Below are 22,445 nucleotides of genomic sequence, written 5' to 3' on the forward strand. Positions count from 1 at the left end.
CCAAGGAAAATCTGCAGTATTAAACCATTAACCACACTTTGCACAATCCTCCTCTTGCTAAGAACTTCCTTGCTTTTGATTCCTTTGTGCATCAGCTCAATACAAAGCATCTAGTGTCTAATCTAAAAAGCATCCTGTGGTCGGGACAATGGAAGTCTCAGGACAGCAGGGATATGCCATTGCCATTGTCTATAATGTCATGTGTTTATGCTATGTGTGCTGTAGTAGTGTTGGAAATGTTTCATTTATTGCTATGCCACATCCATCTCAGATTTTGCTGTACAGTGGGATTCAAAAGACCTGGGCAGCATGGATCAGATTCCTCTTGCAGGATACTGATATATTGCAGAGAACATTTAGGGTGGTGCTATAGTTCTCACTGGCACAGAAAGATGGTTTCTTCCATGTTAGATGTTTTCCATGTTTTAAGTCACTAGCTAAATCAACTTCTTGAGGCTGATGAAGGACACTGCATACTTAGCTATCCCAGTGGCAAAATATACTGGCAGAATGTAGGCAGAAGTGATGCTGTCAGATGACATAGTGTGCATAGAGTCAAAGTGCACTAAGATTAGTAGGATTAGTATACTGTACTACCAACAGATCTATACATACTCTACAGCTATATGCTCCCCAGGTCAAACTATACAGGATAGGATTTTCATGGGGGAAAACTTAGCATTGGGAATTAAAAGATGCAATGCAATACATACCCTTTTCTCAAGGATAATACAATGACACCTGAACTTCTGAAATGAATTCAATCCTAAATCTTGGCAGAACAAATCTGAATTCCACCAGAATTCAATAAGACCACTAAAACTCAGTAATTTGTGGTGCCTGTGATATAGTCCCTATGAAAAAGCCTGATTTGGGTACTGGACAGTTCAGCCAAAGTGCTCACACACATATACCACAATTCAAGTTCTGCAGCTGGAGGTCATTTGAAAAAAAAGATAGGAAACTTCATCAGCATTTCCGCTTTATTAGTTGCTCCTTATTGTTTAAATTAGGTCTGAATATTATAATGTAACACTTGGAGCCAAAGATAGAACCAAGTAAACCAGCACTGGAGGCCAAGATGGAGAAGATCTCCACAGCGACTGTGTATTTCCCTTTTGTGCTTAAATAGACGGGAACGAATGATACCCAAACACTACAAAAGACCAACATGCTGAAGGTGATGAATTTGGCCTCATTAAAACTGTCAGGCAATTTCCTAGCTAAAAAGGCTACAACAAAGCTGATTGTAGCTAGAAAGCCCATGTAACCTAACATACAGTAAAACATGATGGCTGATCCTTCATTGCATTCAAGTATTATTTCTCCAAAAATGGACTGCGTGTCTTGATTCAAGAAAGGTGGGGAGATTCCCAACCATAAAATACAAAGGCCTATTTGGAAAAGAGAACAATAAAACACAATGGAAATGGCCAGTCTCTTGCCCATCCATTTCCTCATTCTGGATCCTGGTTTGGTGGCCATGAAGGCAAGAACCACAGTGATGGTTTTGGCCAAGATGCAGGAAACAGTTAGGGTGAAAATGGATCCAAAAGCCACTTGCTGGAGGAGACAGGTCACTTTTCTGGGTGGGCTGAGGAAAAGGAAGGAGCAGAGAAAGCAGAGCAGGAGGGAGAAGAGGAGAGCATAGGTCAGATCCCGGTTGTTGGCCCGGACAATTGGTGTGTCCTGATGCTTAATGAAGATGACCAGGACCTGGACTGTGAGCAGAGAAAATAAAACAACAAAAAAAGATAAGCTTATCCCCAGAGGTTCTTTCAATGAGAGGTAGTTGATTGTCTTCGGAATACAATGAGATTTATTCTTGTTTGGATAGTGATCTTCTGGACACATGGTACATACATCCATGTCTAGAAAGAAGAGGTGCAAACAAAGTAGACTAAGTTAATTTCAATGTGTCTATGGAAAATTCTGGAATCATCCACTCAACCAGGCTTTCCAACAGAAAATTAAGCTACTATTTTGCTGGGCAGAAATGTGCAACACCATCCAACACCTCCTTCCACCCATTGGAAGGACTACACACACACACACACACACACACACACACACACACACTTCTTGCTGCATATCAAAAGCAATGTCTTATAGCAAAAGCAAGTGTGTGCTTCATTTCAAGGGGCATTTTGTTTCACACCATCTACTCTGAGCTCTGATACGCTTCCTGCAATGCTGAATGGCTATTTTGTATTTGGATGAAGAGCTATCTGGTCACTTCTGAAATGATCACTGCTGTTGTGGTAGATTTTCCTTTTTTGTTTTTAATTCAACTAGTGAGCCAATGAAGTGGTGAGTCTTCTAGCTGATCCCATTTCTCCTGTTTCTGTACCATTTAGTTGTCTGCATATGTTGTGCTTGATTCCCCATAATTGAGTTGAGGTAAGAACAGGAGACCAAGGCCAAATAAAGATTTATTCAGCTCAACTACTACATTAGCAAAAAACTTTTAATTTTATGAAGGAGGAGTAATGATGGACATTTTTAACTAGATGAAAGATAAAATTGTAGTCCCCTCCCTCCCTTCCTTCTGTCCTTCCTTCCTTCCTTCCTTTCTGTTTCTTTCTTTTTTTCCTTCCTTCCTTTCTCATTCCTCCTTCCCTCCCTCCCTCCCTTGTTTTCCACCAGAAGATGCAATGGGTACTATACATTTAACAAGAGTTGCCAGTCAGACAGGAGCCCTTAGTAAGTTTAAATTGTTTGAGATTGAAAGTAACCATTTCTTGAGTATTCTCTATTATTTTAGCAGTTGTACGTGCTGACTTGTGGTAGTGCTGTGGTTATGATGCAGTATTGCAGGCTAATTCTGCTGATGGTCAGCAGTTCAATTCTCCCCGGCTCAAGGTTTACTCAGTCTTCCATCCTTCGAGATAGGTAAAATAAGGACATAATGTTTGGGGCAATATGCTGACTCTATAAACCACTTAGAGAAGCTGTAAAGCAATGTGAAGTGGTATATAAGTCTAAGTGCTATTGTTATTGCTTACTAGTCTTCCCATGGATCAAAGGATTGTTTATCAGCTGAGATTATCTTATTCTGGGCACTGAATTCAAGTGGGCTATAGAAAAATTGTCTTATTATAGTGGAGGTTAGCTTGTACAAAGGGTCTCACCTTGGAGACCACAGTCTTCAAAGAACAACTATAGAAAGGGAAAGTGATTGATACTTCATTTCATGGCAGAGAAAAAAGGGAAATGCACCAACTTGGATAAGTATTCTCTGGGAGGTACACAACTTGTTACCCTGGCCAAAGAACTGGCCTATGCATGAGAGGCTGACAGCTTAAGAATGCATTGTGGACAAGCCCACTCTGGTGTCTCTTACCCTTCTCAGGTGAAACCTTGCCTAGAGGACATGGAGAACAATCATAGCAGCAAAATTTTGCCCCTTCCTTCTTCTTTTTGCTGGAACCAGGAAGGCAGTTTGGGTTACATACAGAAACAGGTGGTACCTGTCCATTTGAAGAAAAATATGGGCATAAATCATAAATAACATAAATGCTCATATTTCATACAATAGATGGCCACGGGTCGATTGTTTCCACTGTCAGGTTTTACAATTAGATCATCAACACTTTAATGAAAGGGGGGGGGTTTTTCGGGGTTTGTTGGTTTTTTTTTTTTTTTTTTTTTTTTTTTTTTTTTTACTTTGGTGGGGGGCGGGGGGGGGGGGGGTGTTTTTGGTTCTCGCCTGGTGGGGGTGGGGTTGGGGGGGTTGGGGCTTTCCTTTCCCGTGGGTCTTTTGGGGTTCCCCAGTTTTGTGAAGATGAGAAGGAAGGCCCTATTCTCATCCTAACTAAAAAGTATTTGTTTGGCCGAAACGAGATTCCCCACCAGACGGGTTAATGGGTGGGGCTGGACGCTCTATGCAGGTCTACGAGAAGCAGCGTATCAGATAAGAACCAACGCCCCTTCTCCATAGAGCTGCTACGAGCATCCAGGATGGGACATACCAAAGCTTGGCGAGTCCTGCGGGCGGGTTCCCGTATGGTGTGGAATCTCCCCTGGAACCTCAAGGACCCGCTGAAGGACCCGCCTACCAAAGGAAGCCTCAGCAGAGGCGAACACATGGATCTTGTAATGTTTGATAAAAGGGGATGGGGATGCCCAGGTGGCAGCCCTGCAGATATCGGTTATTGAGGTTTGGGTGGCCCAAGCAGCAGAAGTAGCCGCACTTCTAGTCGAGTGGGCGGTAACGCCAGAAGGGACAGGAAGGGCCTGTGTCTGGTAGGCCTTAGCGATGGCAGCCCTAATCCAACGGCCCACGGTTGTGGAGTCACTTTGTGGCCGAGGGACGTGGGCTGAAAGGACACAAATAAGGCCTCTGACTTGCGAAATGGTTGGGTGCGCTTGATGTATATTCTTAAGGCGCGCCTCACGTCGAGGGTGTGCCACTGTCTCTCCCTCTCTCGAGAGGGGTTGGGGCAGAAGTTCGGGAGGATGAGCTCCTGAGCTCTGTGAAATGCTGAGTTGATTTTTGGGAGGAAGGTAGGATCAGGTCGGAGAAAGACTCTATCTGAATGGAAGATACATAGGTCCTGTCTGATGGAAAGGGCTGCCATCTCCGAAATCCGACGAGCGGATGTGATAGCCACAAGAAAAACAGTTTTGAGGGTGAGGAACTGCAGGGAAGCCTCCCTGATGGGTTCAAAGGGGGGCTTGGTAAGAGAGACCAGGACCTTGTTGAGGTCCCAGGTGGGAAAACTGTGTATAGTCGGAGGGTGGAGATTGGAAGCTCCCCTGAGGAAGGTCCAGATGAGGGGGTGATGGGAGAGGGGGCCCCCATTATCTGAGGAAACAACGGTTGCCAGGGCCGCGACCTGACACCTTAGGGTGTTGGTGGACAGACCCTTGTTGAGACCCTCCTGAAGAAATTCCAGGACCTGAGCGATGGAGGGAGAGAGGGGATTGATCTGAAGTTTGAGAGCCCAGGTACGAAAGGCGACCCACGTAGCATTGTAGATTCGTGTGGTCGAGGGCCGTCTGGCTGCCAGAATAGTGTCTATGACCTGGCTGGAAAAATTCTTTCTCTTTAGGCGGTCCCGCTCAACCTCCAGACGGCTAATTGGAGCCATTGGGGGTTCGGGTGTAAAAGAGGGCCCTGGGACAGGGAGATCTTGTCGGAAGGGATTCTCCAGGGAGGGGCCACCGAGAGGTTGCGAAGGTCCGCAAACCAGGGGCGTCTGGGCCAATAAGGGGCTACCAGAAGAATCTCTGCTTGTTCCAGGATCAACTTGTGTATCACCCTGGGGATGAGGGTCAGGGGGGGAAAGGCATAAAGGAGCCCTGGGGGCCAAGGGCAATGGAGGGCATTGTGGTTCTCCGCCCCGTGAGAGCGGTATCTGGAAAAGAACCTTGGTAGTTGGGCGTTGAGGGTGGATGCAAAAAGATCCACCATGGGGAGACCGAAGATTGAGACTGCCTCCCTGAATAGGGAGGGGTGGAGGTGCCATTCTGTTTGGTCTAGGGTGGCTCTGCTGAGCCAATCTGCCTGGATGTTAAGGTCCCTGATATGTGGTCTGCCTTGATGGAAGACAGGTTCGATTCCGCCCAACAGCACAGACGTTCGGCCTCTCTCATGAGCCTTAATGACTGGGTGCCCCCCTGCCTGTTGATATGGGCCTTCGCCGTGATGTTGTCTGTAAGGACCAAGATGTGACGCCTGCGTACCTGGGGTAGGAAGCTGCGAAGCGCCATGTAGATGGTGTGGAGCTCCAGCCAATTTATAGTGCAGAGTTGTTCTGTTGCCGACCATTTGCCCTGGGACGAGATGGAGAGGACGTGAGCGCCCCATCCGAGGAGGCTCGTGTCTGTGGTGACAGTTAACCGGTCGGGTTCCTTGAAGAAGTGGCCTTTGTTGATGGCCGGCCTGGTCCACCAAAGGAGGGACATGAGAACTCTTGGAGGAACTCTGACCAGGAGTCGTGAGTTGCTCCTTCCTGATCGCTGATGCGGCAGCAGAAACCATTGAAGGGACCTGGTATGGAAACGGGCCCAAGGGATAATAGATATGCATGAAACAAGCTTCCCCAACAGTTTTGACAATTCTAAAAGCGACACTTTCCTTGCCCGCCTGACGTGCCTGATGGATTGTTGGATACTGAGCCACCTGTCCGGGGACAGGAAGACCAGTTCCTGAGTGGTGTCGATCACTGCCCCCAAGTGAGTAAGTCGGGTAGAGGGGGAAAGGTGACTTTTCCTCCAATTTATCAGGAACCCATGGTCCTGAAGGGTGGTAAGGGTTAACCTAGTATCTCATTGGGCCTGAACCTTTGAGGAGGAGAGGATGAGGATGTCGTCCAAGTAACAGTGGAGACGGACAGGGAAGGATCTCAGATGGGCGGCGAGGGCCGCCAAAACCTTGGTGAAAACCCTGGGGACGGAGGACAGACCAAAGGGAAGTGCAACATACTGGAAATGCTGTTTATTGTAGGAAAAGCGCAGAAACTTGTAGTGGGAAGGACGAATTGCAATGTGTAAGTATGCCTCGGAGAGGTCAATTGAGGTGAGCCAGTCCCCTCGCTGGGTTCCCAGAAGTATAGACTGCAAGGTGTGCATTTTAAATTTACGAGGGGCAAGGTAGCGGTTCAGTCTTTTTAAATCTAGGATAGCCCTCCAACCCCCCGAATGTTTGGGTACTACAAACAAGTGGGAATAGAAGCCTCGTCCCCGTTCAGCTGCGGGGACGGGCTGGATAGCCTTTATGTCAAGGAGATGGTTAATGGTGGCGTCCATAAGGGCCCTCTTGGTAGGGTTCTTGGAAAGGGGAGGACATGAAAAATTCAGGAGGGGGGACTGGAATTCAAGTGCAAGGCCAAGGCGAACCCATGCATCGGTAGTGCTGGCCTCCCATCGACTAGCAAAATGCTTGAGGCGGCCGCCTATGGGGGGATTGAATTATCTTGAGCGACGGAAGGGCCTGCTCCCGGATCCCGGAAGGACCTTTTGTAGGGACCACCTCTTCTGGGCCTGTCGGATGGGTCCGACCGGTCGTGCGGAGGAGGGGTCTGTAGGAGGGGATTGGAGGTATCTCGGGGGAAGGAGGCCTGAGAGGAGGGTCGAAAGGAACCTCGACCAAAAGAGGGGAGGGACCTCTGGGGTCGGGCCTCCGAAAAGCGAAGGAAGGTATTTGCGTTTGTTGTGGGTCTTGGCCAGGAAGGGGTCGAGAACCGATCCAAACAGTTTCCCCCCCGAAATGGGAGCTGATGCCAGCTTTGCTTTGTTCTTGACGTCTGCTTGCCAGTGGCGGAGCCAAAGCAAGCGGCGAGCAGTGACCTGAGACGATATGGCTCTGGTGGAAAATTTCACGGCTTGGAAGGTAGCGTCGGCCGAGAACTCGGCCGCGGCCGTGCGCTTAGCGATGTCCTGCTGCGCCCTGAGGTTGGCTGCAGGGACGTGCTGTTTAAGCTGCCGAAGCCACTTAATCGAGGATCTGGTAAAGAAGGACACAGCAATAGAAGCTCTAATAGCCCAAGCGTCGGATTGGTGAGCACAGCGCAGGGCCAGCTCGGCTCGCTTGTCCTCTGGTTTGAGTGCCTCTAGGGCATCGCTAGGGATCGAGGAGGAAGCTAGACCCACAATAGGATCATCAACAGAGGGGGGATCGAGCATGAGGGAGAATTCCGGGTCAAGGTTAAAGAAGCGCTTGTCCTGACTGGAAGGGGGGGAGGGGGCCCCGAGGAGGCTAGTTGTCTGGAGACCGGGTTGGAGAAGATAGGTGGAACCAGAATGACATCAGTCTCCACCACGGGCTGAGAAAAGATGGAGTCGAGAGGCACCCCCGAGGCTACAGGCTGATGGTGTGTGAGGGGTCAGGCTGGAGGTATTTTTTGCCTTGAAAAGAATTGACCTGAACAGGTGCGGTTTGAACAGCCCCACAAAGGTGGGCTGGTCCGGGGTGAGGCCTTCGTCCTCTGACATGTCCTCCTCCAGTGGGTCTGCTCCCGAGAGGGGCTCGCTGCAAATGATGGACCCCAAGTCAAGATCTTCCTCTTCCCCAAATTGGGTGGGACCCCCAAGCTCCTGTGCCTCCATCTCCTCTATCCCCAGAGAGAGAGGCAATTCCCTCTGGGATACTACCTGACCATGCGAGGGATCTGATCTGGAGAGCGATCTGACAGATGGTGTGTGAACTTCAGGGGCTGCAGGCCGTGGGGCCGGACCGGCCATCTGCTGGAGCCCTTGCGCGATTCCTTGCCGGATGGCAAACTCCATCCATAGTTTCATGTTCTCAGGAATTTCTGCCATAGGAGGTTGGGGAGGCTCTTCCGGGCGCAGGCCAGCAGCAGTGGGGGTGAAGGTAGCTTCAGGAGCCTGCCTAGGCTGTGAGGCTGAGGAATGAGCAGGAGGGGGGGGAGGAGGATGGGTGGAGATTGAGGGGGTGGAGGTGGAAGGAGCCAGAGGCATGGAGCTTGACTCTCTAGACCGCCTATCTATTTCTTTCTCAAGTGCCCTGTGACGTCTGAGGGCATCCTTCTGGGAGGCTTTGGAAGCTTCCTGTGCCTGGTTGTGCAGGTAATGAGATTTTGACTTGGCCTTCAAAGAAGTGCCACGTGAAACTCTGTCATCTGCCATCTAGAAAAAACTGGAAGGAAAAAAAATTTTTTGAGTTAATATGAGACGGTTGGCTCGTCTGGATGCAGCCTACACCAAGGCCGGGTATCACCACGATTGTTTCACACACCCCTTTTGGTCAAAATTTTTTGTAAGCTATTAAAATGAGTAAGCAGGGACTAGCCCTATCCAATCAGCCAAAAGGAACGCCCGTGCAGCTGTCCCCCAGACGAAAACCGGGGGGGGGATGTCAATGCTGCTACTTCGCCAGCTGAGGAGGCTGTGGAGCCAACAGACCCTGTAATGCTCGAAACCTTTGCATAAGGCCTTGAAGACGCGAGCTAGAATATAGGCAGTCCTAGGGAACTATCTAGGGATTGCTTAGACACGCAGCCTGCCAGACAAGGCCCAGAAAAAATGGCGATCGGCCATGCGGCCACGTTCAAAATGGCGGGAGACCCCTGGGCACACCCAAGATGGCGGACGCCGTGCGGCGCCCAAAATGGCGGCCGCGAGCTATGCGAAACGACTCTCAGCAGCGGTAATCTCCCTGAGAGGAGGCCTGAAGGCCACAAATGACGGGAGGAGCAGGGGAAGAAGATCTCCCCTAGGCTATTGACGGCGTTCGCAGAGGGGAAACAATGAAAGGAAAAAGGTAGGAACGAAGCGGCTTCGCGCTGAGCAAAGGAGCGACAGAAGATGGGGTGGGGGAGACACTCGAAGCGCCGGATTCTGCCCCTAGAAACAGATTAAATTGCCCCCCATATGATTAGAAGGGGAGAAAAAACTCCCTAGGGAGCTCAAACCTCAAATCCACTGCGCAAGTTGAAAATAAGGGTCCAATCTGATAGAAGATCTGCGAAAAAAGCTGGATTGGCCAAGAGCTAAGGAAAAGCAGCCCGACTGTCACGAGGCTGAGCTAAAAACTGGGGAACGCCGAGTGGACCACGTGATGGAGAGAGGCGTTCCTCAATTTCAAGCTCAGCCTGTGAGAGCCGAGACTGGTGCACCTCCCATCCTGGATGCTCGTAGCAGCTCTATGGAGAACTGAAGAAATTTAGATTGGAAGAATTGTTTTCTTTCACAACCAAAGAAGTTGAACATAACATTTTTAATAATGCTTTTTTTTCAATAGTTGTTGTTTCTCAATTGTTTAAGATTGAGATATTTTCTTGAAGAAGAATGTCAGAAAACAATTAGCAGCATTACATATAGTCCTCAATATCACCATTTGTTCAGTGACCATTTGAAGTTATAAAGAGACTTACAACATGTAAACATGCTTATAAACATTGCAACATCCTCCTAGTCACCTGATCAAAATTCAACTATTTAGCAACTGCCCCATTTTGGGGGCTGGATAGCTGCATATGAGACATTACTCTCAAGTTACACATTGTCTCAGAGATCCATTTTTGCACTCATTTATTTACCACATACTACTCCTGTGCTTTACTGCAATTCTTTGAAAAGAGTAATAAATGGCACTTTGATTCATCTCTCAGGTTTGTGTCCAGTCTCCATCTATCTGTGTCCTACCTGGTGAAAGCTATGGTGCCACACCACTTTCTTCTCATCAATCGTCACTCTCTTGCCTGGGCAAGCCATCACATCAACTCTTCCAATCTTGACTCTCATAAAGGAATTATTTGGAAAAATGACTAAGTTGGTGATATCAAATCCAGTATTTAACTCTTTGTGCTTCCCCAAAAACACTGTTTCTCTGGCACTGTTGTTAAATGTCACCCACTGAAGAAAGGGATGCAGCTGCATTGGAAAAGACATAGACACAAAGAAATAGTTTAGTTAGTTTTTCCATCCAAAGTTTGAAGGAACTTTTTTCAAATTCGTGAATCATCAAGTTTTCTCACCACAGCAGATAGTCACTAATAGAGGATAGCATGTTCAGTGCAGAAACTCCAATAACAGTTGTGATACTTGTATTGTGGTGAAGGGACATGAATCTGTAAGCAAATCTGCTTGGTGGGAGGAAAGAAGTGCACATCACACTGTGGAGCATTATTTTGCAACTCTGGTTCTCTCTAAGAAAAGGACTCACCTGCCAAGCATGCAGATCCCGAAACTTCAGTTTCTCCCTTTCCATTACTGCTCTGTGTTTGGACTTGGACTGGTACAAGGCATGTAAAGCATGTGCCACAACGTAAACAGCATTGTAGACACTGTAGCTGTGGCCAGTCATGCTCATTTCAAAGGCCAAGGAAGGAAGGTTCTCCAGTTTCTCTTGTCCGCTGCAGGCTTCGCTGTTATGTTTCGCCATCTTGGAATCTGGAAATAAACATCTAAATGTTTGTGTCCAGAAGTGCTCCAGAAAACTGTCTTCATTGGATTGAAAAATATCTCTTTGTTGGAGAAAGGATTTGAACCCTTGAACCTCACCAGAAGGAACTGTGAAACTTATGGAACCGTGGAAAACATGAGTATCTTCCCTCATTTGATAGGACGTGGATGCAAAGTCCAGCTGAGCAGTCATAATCCACACCTTGCCCATGGATGAATGAGTCTTACTTTCCATTTCCCCCAATCCAATTAATGTTTGTAAAGAAAACATGGAGAATATTTCTCCATAGACAACAACAGCATTGGCTTTGCTTTTGATTATAACTTGATAGATGTGAATCCACTTTTGCTGCATATTAATGTATTCCTCTATATAAGTGGCTTTAGGGATTCTTTCTGAAAAAGCATAACAGTTTCCTCTTTGGGAAAAAAGAAGCTGGAGTTTCTGCAGAAATATCTCTCCGCTTTCATTATCCATAGCTAGAAATCCAACCCATTTCCATCTAAAATACAGAAGTAATTCAACAATGCCAGTATGTTGATGAGCTTCATTTGAAACCATTCGGTAGAAAAAAGGTGCCTGAATTTGATCATCTGGAGCGAAAGAACCATAACTGAGCTAGGAGGCAAAGAGTAATGATTTCTGACAATTGTGATAGATGAAATAGGATCTGTATTTAGCACACTGTTATATTAATGGAGAAACAGTAGCTATTATAAAGATGTAATACATTAGTACTAAATTGGCTAAAATCCACAAAATGTCCATTATTATTGAAAGATGAAGATATAACTGCAATAGCCCTATTTATGACATTGTAGCAAACAAAAACCTTACTTTGGGACAAATCCAAACAACTCGCTGTCTGGAGAGCCGAAACACAGACCACCCGCAAGACAGACACACACACCAACAAACTCAGAAAACTACAACAATGCCAGAAACAAACTCCTCTCCCCTCACAGCCACACATGAAACAAACAGTGCACAACATCTCAGACAAGATTCTCACCGAAGCCGAAACCAAGGTTCTTTCGAAAGGATTCAACTTTGCTGTTGCTCCCAAACACATCTCCACAGAAACCATCATATGTGGAGTTGAAACCAGCCTGACCAAAACCAACCCTGATGATGCTAATAGAATCAGACTTGAAATCACCAACATCCTCTGCACTAGCAAACCACCCAAAAGCAACTTATCCAAAGAAGAACAACTGCACTACGTAACCTGAAAGAAGACACCAGCATAATAACCCTACCAGCAGACAAGGGCAACGTGACAGTGGTTATGAACACATCTGATTACCAAACCAAGTTAACCAACCTACTCCAAGTCCCCACATACAAACCCCTAAAGACAGACCCCACCACCTACCTAGAAAAAACCACCAGATCCAAAATAAAAGCCTCCCCATCAGTGAAGAAATCCAGCAAAGAATCATACCCAGAGAGAAATCATCCAGATGCCCTAACTTTTATGGTCTCCCCAAGATACATGAAGAAGGAACCCCACTTAGACCAATAGTCAGCTCCATAGGCTCACCTCTACAAATTTCTCACCAAACAACTACATCCCTATGAAGAATCCATCAACTCACACGTAAGAAACTCATTCCAGTTCATCGAGATCATAAAGAAACAAAACTTACAACCCAGCGACCTACTAATGAGCTTCGATGTCATAACCCTCTTCACCCAAGTGCCAATAAAAGAAGCCTTGACAGCCATCCAAAAGAAATACAACCCTCCCAAGCACATCCTAGATCTGATCAACCACTGCCTATCCAATACATACTTCACCTACAACAGACAAAAATACAAACAAATAGAAGGAGCACCCATGGGATCACCCCTCTCACCTGTAATCGCAAACCTCTACATAGAACACTTTGAAACACAAGCTCTAGAAAAATATGATCACAAACCCAAACTCTGGCTCAGATACGTAGATGACACCTTCATAATCTGGCCACATGGGAAAGAAAAACTGAACAACTTCCTCACACACGTCAACAACCTACACCCCAAAATACAATTCACCATGGAAACAGAAGCTAACAATCAACTTCCCTTCCTAGATGTCTTGGTATACAAAAAATCCAGTGGCTCCCTAGGACACACCATCTACCAGAAGAAAACACATACAAACCACTATCTACACGCACTCTCACACCACCACCCAGCACAGATCAATTCTGTAGCCGAGACACTCATCTCCAGAACAAAATGCTTAGCCGACGAACAACATCTAAAAACCGAACTACACACTCTCACTAACATACTAACAGCCAATGGATTCCAAAGAAAGAAGATTACCCACCTAAAAGAAACCCCAACCAAAACCCAAGACAGAGAACAAGAGAATGGCAAAGCCCTCCTCCCACATATAAAAGGCACTACAGACAAAATCAGCAAGATCCTGCAAAAACACAACATTAAAACAGCATTCTGCACAAACAGAAAAATATCCACCATCCTAAGAAACCCTAAAGACAAAATCAAGTTAGAAAACCCTCGCCTGCCCCACCACATACATAGGACAAACTAACAGAAGAATAAGTACACGCATTGAAGAACACAAGAACTCAATCAAAAAAGAAGAACCGACCTCTTTTCTGCTCCAACACCTCAAAGCCACAGGACATGAGATTGACTTTAAAAATACCAGAACTATCACCAAAACTGAACACTTCAACAACAGAATAATCAGAGAAGCCATAGAGATAGAAAAACGCCCACACAGCATGGATAAATGAGATGACACCTTCCGCCTACCAGCCATTTGGAAACCCGCCCTCATGAACAGACGAGTACCTAACATGAAAAATGACACCAGACCCACACCCATGAGGGCCACACAAGATACTACCACCACACTTCCACGTAGAAAGCAGACTCACATCCACACAGAAGATGAGACACGACCACGAACCAGAAGCTGCACTGCAGCTGCATCACTACCCGCTAAACCCCTCCGAGCCATACATGAAGCAAACTGATACCCACCATGAAGATGCAGAACGACCACGAACGCGAAGCCATACAGCAGGATCACAGCTCATCAGCTCAAATCCCCCAGCAACTAAGACTAACCTGAGCACAACCAAGCCCCCACCTGAACAGAACATACCTCCAGCCAATCAGAACACGGCCCAACCCCCCAACCAATCATAATACAGCCAAACCCCAACCAACGAGAACACACCCCCATCCAATCAGAACACAGCCAAGCCCCCACCCAATCAAGTCACACCCCCACTAGCAGTTAAAAGGAAGAAGCAGCTGCAAGCTCACATTACTCTGAGAAACACAGAGCCGAAGACACAAGCCTGAGATGATGAATGAGACTTCATTGAAACGCCTAGATACTTCCAATCTTACGCGGGAGAAAACCTGAATAACCTAAGATCCACATACAAATACCCACGAGAACCTCAGAAATATATATATATATATATATATATATATATATGCATGCATGCATGCATACACATTTACATACATACACACACGCACACTTTTATATTCTTAGTAGCTGTTTGCCTGTTTATGAAACAGGCAATTTACTAAAAAACTGTGGGGGGAAATAAGACCTATTTATGTCTACATGAAGGATACTAGTAGTCAGGTCCATTGAACGATATAGAATAGAATAGAATTCTTTATTGGCCAGGTATGCTTGCACACACAAGAAATTTGTCTTGAGGCCTTCTTCACTTGCAAACTTTTCCCCCTTCTTTACTTGCAAACTTTTTCCCCCTGCCCTAATGTCAATCTGATGTCACCTTCATTTAGTCTAATCTATAAATCTGGTTGGCTGAAGTTGTCCCTATTTAAGTCAGAAATAAAAGTACCGTTTTTCCTTTTGTTGGGACACAAAAGAGAAGAAGCACCAGGATGGGTAAATGTTTTCAATTTTGTCATCTTTTATCACAAAAAGAAGTCAGGTAATTGCAGGGACATGAAGAGTCAGAATATAATTCAGAAATGAGCATAGCAAATATCATGTTGATATAATTTCCTGGTACCACAAGGATGGGTGGAGGAAAAGATCACTCAATAATAGGTAAATATCCCCTATAAGTAAAATCTCCCCAACAGACTAAAGCTGGGTTATTCATCTGATTAGTCTAAAATGACTGCATTTCAAACTATTAGAGATATGATGTATGCCTAAAGATATGCAGTATTTTTGCAGAAATTGGGCTGGACATAGCTGTTTAATTATTTTCGCCCTAATTGCATTGACTCCGAGTACAATGTTGTAGATCCAAAATGAAAGACAAAGGAGTAACGTCTGTCACTGTTGACAAAAGTTTACAAGTTCCTCTAATGATACACAATTTTTGATTAAAAGAAGGAATAAAATAAATGAGGTATGAAGTCACCAAGCTAATTTCATACTTGGGGCATGTTGTAGATCATCAAGATTGATGACATGTGCAGGGATGTATCAAAATCTAGTCCTCCAATGACTGCCATTACTTTTTTCTGCATGTTACATCTGTAGTTGGGTACAAATCTATCATGAATAGAAAGAAGACCAAGAGTAGCCTGGTGGGTCATCCTTTCATTGAAGTAACTGTCACAGATTTGGAATCCCAAGGTGGCATTTGGTAAAACATTGGGGTTCCCATTGATTTCCTTGACAGCAAACACCAAGGCCAGAATGTGCTGATAATTCTTTGGCACAACCCTGGAACGAGAATAGCGCATCCAAGCAGTTATCATTTCTTTATTTAAACTGGGGGGTAACAGACTCTAAAATGCCTGTGTGCTGGTATGATATATTCTAGGAGATAACACTCAAAATAAAGGCAGTACATTTAAGAGAATTTACATTTTAAAATAAATGAATAAATGTCAAAAATCGCAGTCAAACTGGAATGTATTTATATTAAGTAAATAAATATAAACAGTATATACAGTATCCTTTGATAATTTGTACATGTTCATTTAGTAGTTAGCTCTATTACACACTAAGTATATGCTCTAATTTCATTATAGGATCACAGGCAATATAATAATCACACAATAAACTTTTTATTTATTTCTATAAATAAAATAGAAATTAATAAATAAATAACCTACAAAGAATTATATTAACAGATTGCCTAGCACACTGTGACTAATAGAAAAGATTTTTGAAGTAGCAATCAGCATTAACTTCTAGTAATGAAAACAGCAATCAACCTCCCTTCATCACAGGAGAAATAGTAGAAATTATAAATACTGTAAATTGAATAAATTTCACCTTGTGACATATCATTTTAAGACACAAACACCTACTACAAAAATATTAGTAATGTTCTTGTTTGCCTAATGTAAAATTTGTTGATTGAATTTGCAAACTGTTTATTTGTACTGTTGTACTGTACTGTTTTAAAGGACAGTATACAGAAGAGGAAGAAAATCCATGGGTTCAAATAAATTTTATACGTTTAAATGGAATTGTTGCAGACCCACATATCTTCTATCAAGATATGCTATTCATTTGCATTCTTTTGATTTCAGTGGTTGTTAGTAAAAAAACAAAAATTAATTGAAATGTGTTCAACTCAAGATTTAAATTCTACACTGTTAATCATTCTATCACAATGTTACACCCTATAATAATAGTCATTGTGGGTTTTTTTAATATCCTGTGTGCAACTTTATATATTTATGTGGAGAGGAGCAATATCTTTAAAGTAAAATAAATTTCAGATGAAACTGTTCCATCTGAATCTAGTTCCAAAGAGGCTCCTGAAAAACATGCCAGCTTCCTATACCTTTACAACATAAGGAATCAACAGCTAATCGTTTTAGTTACATTGCAGATATTCCTATTTCTAGGGTAGCAGGCAGTATATTTCCTAATAGGATTTTCATTTTAATCCAGAAGTAATTAGCATTCAAAACAATGACATTTACATCAAATATATAGGCATGGTAATTAGTCAATTATACGAAGCAATGTTTTAAAAATATCTTACAGGAGATTAAGAGTTTTGGAGATGGGTAGATAGTCTGTGAAGGCTTCATTGTCAAGAGAAGATAGAAGATGAGAGGTAAGCCCACCAATGATTAAATCACCTGGCTGATCATACTGGTGAGGGATGTGGAGCAATTCGTTGATGCTGCATAAATTGATCTGTGTTTGGTGCACCACATGAAGCAGTACTAAGAACATCAGTCCTATAAACCTTGCCATTCAGAAGACAAATAATCTCCTACACAAGAGCCATGGGCATGGTCCTAGGTCTAGCAGCCTCTTATGATGGCATTTAAATGTTGTGGTGTCCTAACTGAATCCTGGGACCTGATTTACAACTGAAGAGAAAAGCTAGGACCAGCCTCAGAAGGGCTCTGCTATCTTTTCTGCTCTTTCTGTTGTTGGAAGCAACATGGAGGGTTAACAGTCAATGGAGGTCTTATTGAAAGATTACAGGGAAGATAATAATAGGGTTTTGTAACAGCAGATGTCTTGGAAAAAAGTAAGAAAATATGTTTACTTCCTTTTTCTTCAAATGAGTTTCTTAACTTTTTTGAGAAAGCAAAAAAAAAATGCAACGAGACAAACAAATGCAAGGTGCTGGACTACAAGAGCAAGAATGGGACATATGATAGCAACACAAAAAATATCAGCTAAATGAAGTAATTCCAGATATGTTAGATTGCAAATTCTGTCATTGCTTTCCAACAAAGATGGGGAGGATGCTGACCTAAGGTTCTTTTTGTTTTCATTTCTCCAACCAACCTCTTAGTTTACCAAGGCCACATTCACGGAGATTCTTTGCTGGGCTACCTTCCTATGTTGAATGCTCACTCCCCTGCCCACCACCACCACCATTTTTCCTCCAGAATGTTGGTATACCTTGTGACTTATGGTTTATTGATGTGGACTAGTTTATATAGATATATACATGGACACACACACACACAGGAGAAACTCTTTTACATATAGTTTACATAGAGGGATAGAATCACAATCACGTAAAGTGTTAATACCACTTTATAATACCTTGGTAAGGCCACACTTAGAATACTGCATCCAGTTTTGGTTGCCACGATGTAAGAAAGATGTTGAGACTCCAGAAAGAGTGCAGAGAAGAACAACGAAGATGATTAGGGGATTGGAGGCTAAATCATATAAAGACCAGTTACTGGAACTGGGTACGTCTAGTTTCATGAAAAGAAGGACTAGGGGTGACATGATGGCAATGTTTCAGTATCTCAGGGACTGCCACAAAGAAGCGGGAGTCAAGCTATTTACAAAGCACTTGAGGGTAGGACAAGAAGCAATGGGTGGAAACTAATCAAGGAGAGAAGCAACTTAGAACTAAGGAGAAATTTCCTGACAGAACAATTAATCAGTGGAACAACTTGCCTCCAGTAATTGTGAATGCTCCAATACTGGAAGCTTTTAAAATGGATAACCATTTGTCTGAAGTGGTATATAGAGTTTCCTGATTAAGCAGAGGGTTGGACTAGAAGACCTCCAAGGTCCCTTCCAACTCTGTTATTCTAATTCTAATATGACTGTCAAATATACTGTATGTACTCCTTTGATCAATATAAGGTAGCACTCTTGGTTCTTCACACTTATTTTCCAACATTTCCATCACAGTGGTTGATCCAAGATCACCACATAATGCTTGAAAGATTTTCAACTGTATTTTTTATTCATGCACATTTAATTGAAAAGAAAAATACAAAATTAAAAAGGAATGTAATTGGTCACATATATTTCAAATGCAGAATTTTTTGTACCTCCATAGACTTAATATAACCATTGCTCAATTGTTTCAAAGAATGTCCAACTCAGAGAATCACATTCTGGAATGCACTTAACTTTTTTCTCGTAGATCATAAGTATTGCAATTATTACTTGCATAAATCTTCCACACCAACTTATTTTTTCTTCATCTATGGAAGTTTCCTTGCAAATAGGAACCTCCAAGAGATTACTTTCTCTCTTTATGTCTCAGTGATTCTTTAGAGTGTCTTCAATAAAAGACTTGAAAGTCTATCTGGCCATGAATCGTCTTTCTCCACCCAAATTCTGATTTATCTTCCATCCTGACACAACTGTACCAAGACCCTGCTTCAACCCTTCTTTCATTCTTTCTGGACATAATTTCCTGTTTATTTCATTATGTTTTAAAACTCTTATATACATTAAACCAAAATTTTACATATGCTAAAAAACTATTTCAAGAAAGGCAATATCTGCCAAAGCTACATTTTTAGAAGATTCAGACTCATTCACTCCGTAGCTGTTCTGTGTCTAGATCTTGATAAGAATATTCCACATAAGAATATTCCATATAAAGCAAGGGTTGTACCATAAATTTTGTTTTAGGGATTGTAACTGTGGACAATAATATGTATTCCAAAAGTTGATGAAGGCAAGAGGTCCAGTTCTCTTCTCCAGCATACATTATCACTTTCATTCTGCATATCACGATTTGGAAAATGACATATTAATGTTTATTCCTAAAACAGCTATGCAAAGATTTCTCAGCTGAATATATTTCTGGAATCCTTGTATCTCATTTGACTGAATATTAAAAATTATGGAACCATGGAATATATTTATGTTCCAGATCTTTTTTTACATAAAATTTAAGGGAGAGAGGGAGGGGGGGAAAATAGAAAGCAGTTTTCAATTTCTTTACCAGAAAACATGTACCATTACAAAATATCTATTCATATATATTTTCTATTCTATATTTTCTAATAATCAAAGTCAGAAATCATAACTGTTTCATGAAAAAGTGTATAAGGGGAGTACAGTCAATCATAAATATAGATATTGTTTTTATCTAATCAAAGAGGATTTCTCTTTGGGAAACATAGTGGTACAGAGATTTAATGACACTGGATCTGCTGGCCAGAAATGGTCCTTACTCCAATGGTTCAAGCCCGGCTCCGTGAGATGGAGTGAATCCCATTGCTCGATCACTAGCTCCTGCCCATCCAGCAGTTCAAAAGCATGCAATATTGCAAGTAGATAAATAGGTACCACTTGGGGGGTGGGAACTAGCTACATTCATGTGTGCAAAGATTGGAAGCTGGCACTGGACTGGCTGGACATGAGGTATCACGACACAAGGGAAGGCAAGACTGATGGAGGAATCTGGAAGAGCCAGCAACCCAAACACTCAAGCTAGTTAACTGTTCTAAAGCTATTTCACTACCTGTGGTGCATTAAGGATAGGTACACAAGGAATGAATTTAGCAATTTAGGCTATTTAGGCTATCAGGACTGCATTGTGTCTACCATGTGAAGATTTCTCTGACATTGTATGTCATACACTAAATAATAACAGATTATCTGAGCCATTTCTGCAAATTCTATCATCATCCTTTTTATTAGTAGTACATAGCCTTTCCACTTTTGAGATAATAATTTCACTGCAATTATCATATATAAACAAAGTTCCATTAGTCCCAAAGGAAAGGTATCTTCTTTCAGTTTTACTTTAATTTGTAAAGTCTTCTGAATTAATGCTTGTATTTGTATCCAAAATTAGTTTTTTTTACATATCCATCAAATATGATCAAATGTCTTTCATATTGTTTACATTTCCAGCAAAGGTTCAAAATACTTTCATACATTCTAGGTAATTTATTTGGTGATGCTATACTAATGATACATTAGTTTATAAACAAATATCTTTAAAGCTAGAACACAATATTAATTTCAATCATTTCAGCCACATATTTTTCCAATGGTAACAAACTCTTTCAAAGCACTTTCATTTAAAAAAAAAATCACTTTTGAGTTCCGGTTTGCAGGGCTTCGGAGGCAGGCAGGAATCCGCGATCGTGCGCGGTTTCTGCCTGGGCTTGCCGCTGGAGTGTCCCTAGTCAGCTGGCTTTGGGGCTAAGCCACCCCGTAGAGGTGGTGAAGACAGGGGAGACCCAGCAGGGTTTGAGGGGAGCCGCACCTCTCCTCCTCAGCTGGCTAAACTCTCTTTCCCAAAGGCAGTAAGAGCGGCAGTCAGAAATGGCTGACTCAAAGAAGCACTCAGCCAGAAAAGAAAGTGCACGAGGAAGTTAAGAAATGAAAGTTTTTGGCTGACCAGGACAAAAAGTAACAACCAAGGTACCCTGGAATTTAAATTTTGCAAAAGATACATCGCTCCCAAAGAAGAGTCAGAAGCAGCGAACGAAAGTGAAAAGGGAAAGTTTTTTTTTCTTCACTCTCCTTCCTCACGCTGATAACGAGAAGATCTGAATAAAGAAATCGGAAAAATCCACTTTGGCACCAACAGGTAATTAAGCTGGAAATATAATTAAAGGCCAAAGGGACAATACAGATTTTTGAACACTTAAAAAAATCCTTTTTTTGCTATAAGTGGGAAGGGAGAGGAAAAGAATAAGGGCAGGACTTGAAAGGAGGAGACTGCTTGGAATTCAAAAGAATTTAAAGTTAAATCTTAGTAAAACTTCTAAAGGATACATTTTAACTGGAACTTTGCAACTAAATAGTAACCCCAAGAAGAGAAAGTGAAAGAAGAAGAAAGTGTTAAAAGAAATAGCTTGTGTGTATTTGGATTGCTTGATTTTGGGACTTTGGGAAATCATATTTGAATGACTAAAAACAACTGGGGGTTGTTTTTAAAAAACAAAAACTCTACAATGGCATCACCTCTGGATGAACTGAATGAACTGGATGAATTGAAAATTGAATTTAAAAAATATAAAGAAGAGGAACAAGAAGGGAAGGGCTGTTTTGGCTCCATCTTTCAATTCTTAGAAATGGCGATTGGTGTCTACAAGAAACAACAAGAAAAGATTGTACAACAAGAAGATTGGGACAAAGAAGAAGCCATTTTTAATGAACAAGTAATTCTATCTGGGGAAGAAAAGGGAAAGGGGGGGGAAGAGAATGGAGAATTTAAGACCTAAAGAAACAGCCAAAAAAGGGAAAAATAATGTGAAAAAGGAGATATAGTTGGAAAGCAACAGAAAAGGGGAATACAGAAGAGGGAAATGGAGGTGGAGAGACAGGGAGGTAAAAAGGGGAGAGAGAAGAAAGAGAAAAAGGAAGGGAAGAGAAGTTACGAAAATTTGGAGCAAGATGTAAAGAAACAGGATTTATTCAGAGATAATGGGTGAAAATTTAACTGAAAAAGGGATTCTGTAAAAGTACATAAGACTGTATTGTTATATTTGTAATAGAAATAATGTTAGAAAATTGGAAACAACATATGATTAAAAAGTGGAATAAAATAGTGTAATTTAGTGAAATTTTTGTGAACAAAATAAACGAAATGAAGTAAATGAGAGATTTGAACTAGGAAGGAATGGGAACATTTTAACTACTCAACGTTTCATAAAATATAAGTGAAGTGAGAGGGAAATAATTATGGGAAGTTTATAAATGTTTCCATAGAAATATGATACTTATTTGAAAAGTAATGTGTAAAATGTTTAAGATTTAAATGAATATTAATATTAATGATAGAATCGAATTGGTATGGATTGTTGTTTTAATTATGTTATAAATTTATAATTTTTTCTTTTTAAAATACATTGTGTAGTTTTAGAATGTACCAAGCAGAATCCGAATGGAAGTTATGTA

General features: G+C 42.5%; 1 protein-coding gene across 2 annotated transcripts in view; it reads right to left on the minus strand.

Annotated features, from left to right (window-relative positions):
• Positions 1–343: 343 nt before the first annotated feature.
• The window catches only part of LOC113454414 (vomeronasal type-2 receptor 26-like), a 40,013-nt gene continuing 17,911 nt past the window's right edge, over positions 344–22,445 (minus strand). For both annotated transcript variants that reach the window (XM_087916419.1, XM_087916418.1), the window contains exons 2-5: positions 10,631–10,857; positions 10,111–10,338; positions 3,344–3,470; positions 344–1,871 (exon numbers count right to left, since the gene is read on the minus strand). In XM_087916419.1, coding sequence (XP_087772545.1) covers positions 970–1,871; positions 3,344–3,470; positions 10,111–10,338; positions 10,631–10,849 — 1,476 coding nt within the window. In that variant the 5' untranslated portion in view covers positions 10,850–10,857 and the 3' untranslated portion in view covers positions 344–969. The remainder of the gene's footprint in view (positions 1,872–3,343; positions 3,471–10,110; positions 10,339–10,630; positions 10,858–22,445) is intronic.

This window comes from Pseudonaja textilis, chromosome Z (assembly GCF_049901715.1).
Source record: "Pseudonaja textilis isolate UNSWEBS1 chromosome Z, rPseTex1.2, whole genome shotgun sequence".
NCBI classification, from domain to species: domain Eukaryota; kingdom Metazoa; phylum Chordata; class Lepidosauria; order Squamata; family Elapidae; genus Pseudonaja; species Pseudonaja textilis.